This window comes from Aplysia californica, unplaced genomic scaffold (assembly GCF_000002075.1).
Source record: "Aplysia californica isolate F4 #8 unplaced genomic scaffold, AplCal3.0 scaffold00061, whole genome shotgun sequence".
Lineage (NCBI taxonomy): Eukaryota > Metazoa > Mollusca > Gastropoda > Aplysiida > Aplysiidae > Aplysia > Aplysia californica.
This window is the reverse complement of record NW_004797331.1, coordinates 219519-227018: the sequence shown is the minus strand read 5'-3', so window position 1 is coordinate 227018 and position 7500 is coordinate 219519. Positions and strand designations below refer to the sequence as shown.

At 38.5% G+C, this 7500-nt stretch overlaps 1 protein-coding gene across 1 annotated transcript in view; it reads left to right on the top strand.

Moving 5' to 3' along the window:
- The window catches only part of LOC101851479 (hemicentin-1), a gene marked incomplete at its 5' end in the record, with an annotated part of 44431 nt that overhangs the window by 33703 nt on the left and 3228 nt on the right, over nt 1-7500 (top strand). Inside the window, 4 exon segments of the mRNA XM_013079710.2 lie at nt 268-387; nt 1339-1458; nt 2432-2554; nt 5480-5586. Coding sequence (XP_012935164.1) covers nt 268-387; nt 1339-1458; nt 2432-2554; nt 5480-5586 — 470 coding nt within the window.

The following is a 7500-nucleotide window of genomic DNA, read 5'->3' as shown; positions in this document are numbered from 1 at the left end:
TTTTGGATACATGAGTGTTCGTTTTTTTTCCATTTATTGGAGAATTTTTCTGTTGTTGCTTTTATGTACAATTGATTGACAAAAATCTATGTATCTTCAGATATGAACAAATGTCCTCAAAATGTTTGTATATAATGAAATCTCTGTTTTTTAAAAAATATTAACGAAATCCAGCAACATGTTTGTATATGGTAAAACCCTTGTCCCTTCATATAAAAATGAATGCCAGCAAAATGTTTGTATGTAATGAAAGCCATGTCTCTTCAGATATAAACGAATGCCAGCAAAGTCCTTGCGGTGAAAATGCAAGGTGCAATAACAGCCTGGGATCCTACACTTGCTCCTGCTTACAAGGCTATCAAGACGATGCCAACACTGGTTGCGTAGGTATGTAGTAAATTTACTTTTGTGTTGTCTTTAGCCACAGGACACTATAGACTTTGATTCTTTGTAAATTTGACGTCACGTGTACATTGCATTTGACATATACTTGCAATCTGGTATCATGATTGTATGGATTATAGATCCCACAATACTATCTATGGAAAGTGGTCCATCCATTGTGACCATTATTTTGCCGAGTGTGCCAAGCATTTAAGTTCCAGTCAAACTACAATTAATTACAACAATAAGATGTTTTGATCCTTTCCTATGGCCATGCACCTAAATGTTTCACACACATACATTAATTTGAAAGGCAACTCTTACCAAAATGCTTGGAGTCTCTCCCACTCATTCTGTCTTTCTCTTTCTTTCTCTCACTACTTCTTTATTCCCTCCCTCTGTCTCTCTCTTTCTCTCTCTATCTCCCTCTTACAAACAGGCACACACACATACACATACACACACACACACACACACACACACACACACACACACATACATACATATACACACACACACACACACACACACACACACAGCAGACATTTTAAGATAATGTTTTTTCATTGTATTCCAAATTAAATTCTTTAGTCACAATTTGACAGCAGAAGATTATCAGAAGGCATTCGAATTTTTTTATTATGATTTTGTTGTTGTTTTATTTTCATCTATTTTACAATTTATCTGTTGTCGTTTTTATGTACACACCCATTGCGGAATCTATGTCTCTTCAGATATGAACAAATGTCTGCAAAATATTTGTATATAACGAAACCCTTGGTTTTTTAAATTAACAAAATCCAGCATGTTTTTGTATCTAATAAAACCCTTGTCTCTGCTTTAGATAAAAATGAATGCCAACAAAATGTTTGTATATAATGAAATCACAGTCTTTTTAAATATAAACGAAATCTACCAACATGTTTGTATAGAATGAAAGCCTTGTCTCTTCAGATATAAACGAATGCCAGCAAAGTCCTTGCGGTGCAAATGCAAGTTGCAATAACAACCTGGGATCCTACACTTGCTCCTGCTTACAAGGCTATCAAGGCGATGCCAACACTGGTTGCGTAGGTATGTAGTAAATTTACTTTTGTGTTGTCTTTAGCTCCAGGACACTATAGACTTTGATTCTTTGTAAATTTGACGTCACGTGTACATTGCATTTGACATATACTTGCAATCTGGTATCATGATTGTATGTATTATAGATGCCACAATGCTATCTATGGAAAGTGGTCCATCCATTGTGACCATTATTTTGCCGAGTGTGCCAAGCATTTAAGTTCCAGTCAAACTACCATTAATTACAACAATAAGATGTTTTGATCCTTTCCTATGGCCCTGCACCTAATTGTTTCTCACTCATACATTACTTTTATGCACAACTCTTACTAAAGTGTTTGATTTCTCTCCCACTCACTCTCTCTTTCTCTTTATTTTTCTCTCTCCTTCTTATTTTCTCGATCTTCGTCTTTCTCTCTCTCTCTCTCTCTCTCTCTCTCTCTCTCTCTCTCTCTTTCTTTCTCTCTCTCTCTCTCTTTCTCTCTCTTTCTCTCTCTCTCTATTTCTCCCCTCCCCCGCCCCTCTTACACACACACACACACAAACACACAAACACACGCATAGACACACGCACACACACACACACACACACACACACACACACACACACACACACACACACACACACACACAACCACATGCTTAAAATTTTCTTCATTGCATCCAAATGAAATTATTTTAGTCTCGATTTGACAACAGAAGATTATCAGATGGTATTCTACAATTTATTGGGTTTTTTTTCTGGATTTTTCAAAAACCGCTCTTCACTTTTTCCAAATACTCAATATTGTTATTTTAAAAAAAATGTAAACATGCATTTTTGTTTAAACTCCTCATTGCAATCACATTCAATGCTGCTGATTGAATTCCAAAAGATTTTTTATGAGTTGTAGAAGGTGTTTAAAGTACAGGATATGTATGTAAAGATGACTAGATGTGTTGTTACCTTGACCCCATTCTGTGCCATTTGCATCCTTTGTAGATATCAATGAGTGCCAGTTTTCAAACCAATGCCCCAACAACCGTCAATGCAGGAACACGGCCGGCTCTTTCCAGTGTCTCTGTCTAGATGGTTCTCAGCCTGACAACATCAACAACTGCCCAGGTGAGTTGTTTCAGTTTGACCAAAGTCGTCTGTATAGCGCTTCGTTATGAATTACATATATTACAGACATCATCATAAGTTAAAGACCACTGACTAACACTCTGAGTGGGGTTTTTTTTGGGTCGTCCTGCACGTGGGCGTTCTTGAACTGATCCAGTGGCTTGATGGCGTTGCCTCAGGCAGACAATGACAGAGTGTGACACTGCAAGCTTCTTGCAACTTCTTGGGCTACAAGTCCATGCAGCAGCAATGTCATAGCTCTGGCACGAACAAAGTCTCTCAGCTTTCGTTTTGGAGGTATGTTGAAGCGATACTGGATTTTGCACAAACGGCTGCTTATTTTGTCACCAAAGTGAGCACAGTTATATACCGTACGTCTCTTTATGACGTGCACCAGAAATTTTAACTGAGGAATGTCCGTGTTGTCGCTCACAAGTCGAACCCCCCCCCCCCAGCAATTTTGGCTAAAATTCCTCAAGGCTTTCAGTAGTGCACGTGGTGGATTTGGTCCTTTAAGGGGCTTTGCACTACGCGTTGGTAACCCATAAACACTTTCAGAGCAAAAATTTTGAAACATTCCTTGTTGTCTTTGTTTCGGATTTAGAAAAAAATCAGGACTGTCTGTCAAGGTGGTCCTTAACTTTTGTTGAAGTCTGTAGTATGTTACTTCACTTGATAAAACGTTTTAACTTTGTGTAAGCCCAAAATGCTATCTTCGAGAATATTTTCCTGCATTTTAAGTAATGGCTCCTGGGATCAAGAAGACCCTTATGTTTGTTTGACAAATTATTGCTGACATAATTCCCCCCTCCACCCCACCCCCCCCCACTCCTCGTTATTTGTATATCTTTTAGGGGAAGGTTTCTGCTTTGCTTCAGAATAACACTCAAATAGATATAATATCATTTTTTTTATCTTTCAGCTGGAGGCTTAAGGTTTTAAGATTTTTTGCATTGATTTTGTGTATCAAAAGTCTTCTTTTCAGCAATTTATTGTTTAACGCTTTTCTCTATCATGGTGATTTTGATGTAGTATTTAAAACTAGTTTCTAAAAAAATAATGGTTTGGAGAGGGCATTACTACTTTTAAAATTTGAACTTTTGACAGACACCACCACTACATGTGCCGACAACCCATGTCAACAAAATCAACAATGTGTGGACCAGAACTCAGGATTCACTTGTAGCTTATTTACTTAGAAAGATGTTTGTTTTTAAATTTGGAAACAATGTAATGCAAAAGTATAAATATTATTGTATAATTTTGTTCTTATTTTTCCACTGTTATGTGTGCTGCTCTTTAAAACAAATTAATTTGCCCTATCCAAGAGAGTTGGAACACGTACGGGATCATCAGAGTGTCTTTCTCCTCCCTTACAGAATGACTTCCCACTTATATCCACTGTTCATTGGCGGATCGGTTTTCTAGTATGAACAGATTTCCCGACTTGCGACCTTGAAAACAAACGATTTGGTTGATCGGAGAGTTGCCATGATGGTCGCTTTTCGTCCTCAATCTGACTAGCCCTGCCCACCAAACCAAACCGAACGGCACCGAATCGAACCGAACCGAACCGACAGTGCAATTGGGCACTGGGCTTTAGCTGTGGGCACTATTTGTGAAACAAGTGTTTCGTCTCTGGGGTCACTCGCGGTGTGTTTGGAAGGAAAACTAATTGGGTGGTTGGCGGGTGCTCTGGTGTGGTTTGCTCCTTCTTTCCTATCAACCATCCATCGTCCTTATCTCCCCTCCTTTTTTAAAAATGTTTGTTACTCTCTTGTAACTCCTCTAATCTTCTGGCGTTCATATGACCGTGTGCAGTTGCGAGCGCCGTAAAACCTCTACCCCCCCCCCTAAAAAAAAAGAAAAAAAAAGGAAAAATAATGTCAAGATCAGCCTCCTGAGTCACTGCGGACGCGCGTACCGGCCAGTCAACAATGCTTGATTTCGGACAAAGATAGTACATATTTACTATCTGTGTTTGGGAACAATGTAAAAATAATAAAAATAAAAGGAAAAGCAAAATAACACTATAACTCGATGAATAGATTTTTACACTCTGTTGGCTTTATCTGAAACTTAACGAGGCATGCAACGACATGCTTGCTACGAAATATGTAAATTCGTGTTTCTAGTTTTTGTGTGGTGGTTCAAAATATGTAGCAATAGTGCAACTTTGTTTGCTGCTGATGGGATGTATTATGACGTGTCTGCTTTGTCCCCCAAAAATTAGCAAAAGTAATATGTCGTCGGTGGCGTAGTGGTTAGGCTCTCAGACTCGCTATCGTACGGTCGTGGGTTCGAGTCCCTTCAGGGGTCCGACGTTGTGTCTTTGAGAAAGGCACTTTACACGAATTTTTCTCACTTCACCCAGGTGGGAATGAGTACCCGGTCATAGACAGCGAAAGATCTTGTCAGTGTGTTAGTGTTTGAGCGCTTAACTCATTGAAGACGCACTGTTTCGGAGTACGTTATACTTGCACTTTTAAAAAGATAGAGGCCCAACTTCGTTTTTCTAGCAGATTTTTCAATTCTGTTTTCTTTGCCTGAAACTTTAATGAGGCAGGCAAAAATGTATGCATACTGTGAAATATGCAAATTGACGTATTTGGGGTTGTGTATGATGAGTCGAAACGTGCCGCAACGTCGCCTTTGGTCTGTTTCTGATTGCTGGTCGGACACATACGTCCGCTTCGTCCTTAAAGAGTTAATGAGCTGCTTGTATTGTATGCTTAACTGGAAGCTGAGAATGTGTCGGAGTGTTCTATATCTGCTAGGGTAATAATAATATAATGTAAAGCACATAGAGTTCGCTGTGGAGTGGGGTTTATGCGCTATACAAATGCTATTTATTTATTTATTTATTTATTTATTTATTTATTTATTTATTTATTATTATTAATATTCTGCAATTCTTTCTTTCAGCTGCGATTACCTTAACGCTTACGTTGCCAAACTACAAGTTGTCTGAGGAACAAACACAACCTGGCACCGCTGCAAACAACAAGATTATTGAAGAGTTGAAGGATGCGGTAAGTGTTCGGTGTGAAGTTTGCACCACCGACAATGTGTACCATTTTGCTATTGAACTGTTATTTGTTGGACCACCTGACCGTTAACGAATCATCTGTTGTCTGAGTTGTATGTACAGAATATCGCGACAAACAGGGAATCTAATCTAGGTCAATTCTCTATATGAGTTGTATATAATTGTGTGCAGTTTTTGAGACTCTTGAATTGACATTAAAGTCTTGAACATCTAGCTGTCACTGGCAAAATTGAAGGCAAATGAGTCAGGAGTAGGCCCAGAGTAACCTACTTAGAGAGCCTAAACAGATGGGTAACGGGGAAAGGTCAGGGTAACGTAGCCTTTTTAAGAGTATCCGAGCAAAAGAATGAATGAAGAACCATGATCGCCGATGTCTGCAGCAGATATGGCACTTGATGATGATGATAACTGTGTGGGATTGTCAGGGCTCTGGGTACTAGTAAATTGAGATGTGAGTATTGACAGTTTCCACGGTTGTGGGTACTAGCATAATGGTATGTGAGTACTAACAGCTTGTAGGGCTGTGGGTACTAGCTGCAGGGTTGGATTGTACTTGCATACAGGGCTATGCTGAAGTTTTATTTGAATAGATAGTATATATAGATAAATACATTTTAGATAAATCCACATAATAGTTTTGCCCTGCATAGCGCGTAAAAAAACCCAACCTATTTTCAGCTATGTCCCCGTTTTTGTACGAGTAGCATGACGCATTAGTTCGCATTAGACCTACCATCAAAAGTCTTAACGATTGCACCATATTGCAAACTACAGTAGTCTAACAGGCCAATAGAAGTTTGCAGATAGTTTTCCTCAAATTTCCTTTGCCAGTTGAGATCATGGTTAAGATTAATAAAGAGCGGAAAGCTTTTTGTATTGAACATTTCCTCCCCACCAGCTCGTTTCGTATGTTTCGCACAAGGTACTGAAATAATGTTAAAGAGCTCTTAAGGCCTTCTTTGATGTCAAGGGTGGAAATGGTCCATCAGTTACGACCTGTAGAGAATTAGAACTAAAAATTCCCTTACAGACCGACCACTTAAGGTCAAACACACACCGTTCACCCCCCTTTAAACGTCCCTAGGGTACAGAATTCAGCAGATGAGCCCCATAGGACGTCTGTCCGCAGACGATGTCTACAGCAATGACTTTCCTACTTCTCAACGGTCTGCATTGTCAAGGCAGATCTTCATCTACGACTGTTCCATTGTCCTGTTCACGAAGCTATCAGTGGATAGCTATGTGTTCATGATTCCTTAATCGTCTTGAAAAGTGTTAACTTTTCTTCTATGACATATTCACATTTCAGGTTATATCAGCTCAAAAGATGCTGTCTATTTTGGCAACCTCACATTCCTCCCCCCCTAATTGCCTCTAGAAACAGCTCCATACTGTAAGGTGTGCAGTGTGTGTGGCTTTGGGTACTCTTGGTTGAGTGGATCCTTGTGTTTGGGAAACACTGAACATTACGAACGACGCGTTAAAATGTGTAGAGTCCAAAAAAGGACATATAGACCGTTGGTTCTCGGAATTCCAGAATTTAAAACATATGTTTAAAAACTCTGTAGGAGAAAATAAATATTGTTTAAAAGTTACAGGGATGAAAAGATTTTAAAAATAAAAGGAAATGAAAAAAACAACAAACAAATCATTTCATGACTTCCTTTACAAGATCTTTTAAATTGGTGCATTTTGCAATTATAGGTGGTTTTTAAAAAAGCCATTTTCGTTTTCGAAAATAAATTTCTTCTTTGTAAAATCTATGTCAAACAAATTCCTTTTGAATGAATTATATCTGTTCCAAATTACAGCATTCTAGTACAAATTTTGTGCGAGATATTTAGAAAAAAAGTTGTAAGTTTTTTTTGGGATCACCCTGTATGTATTATATATATAT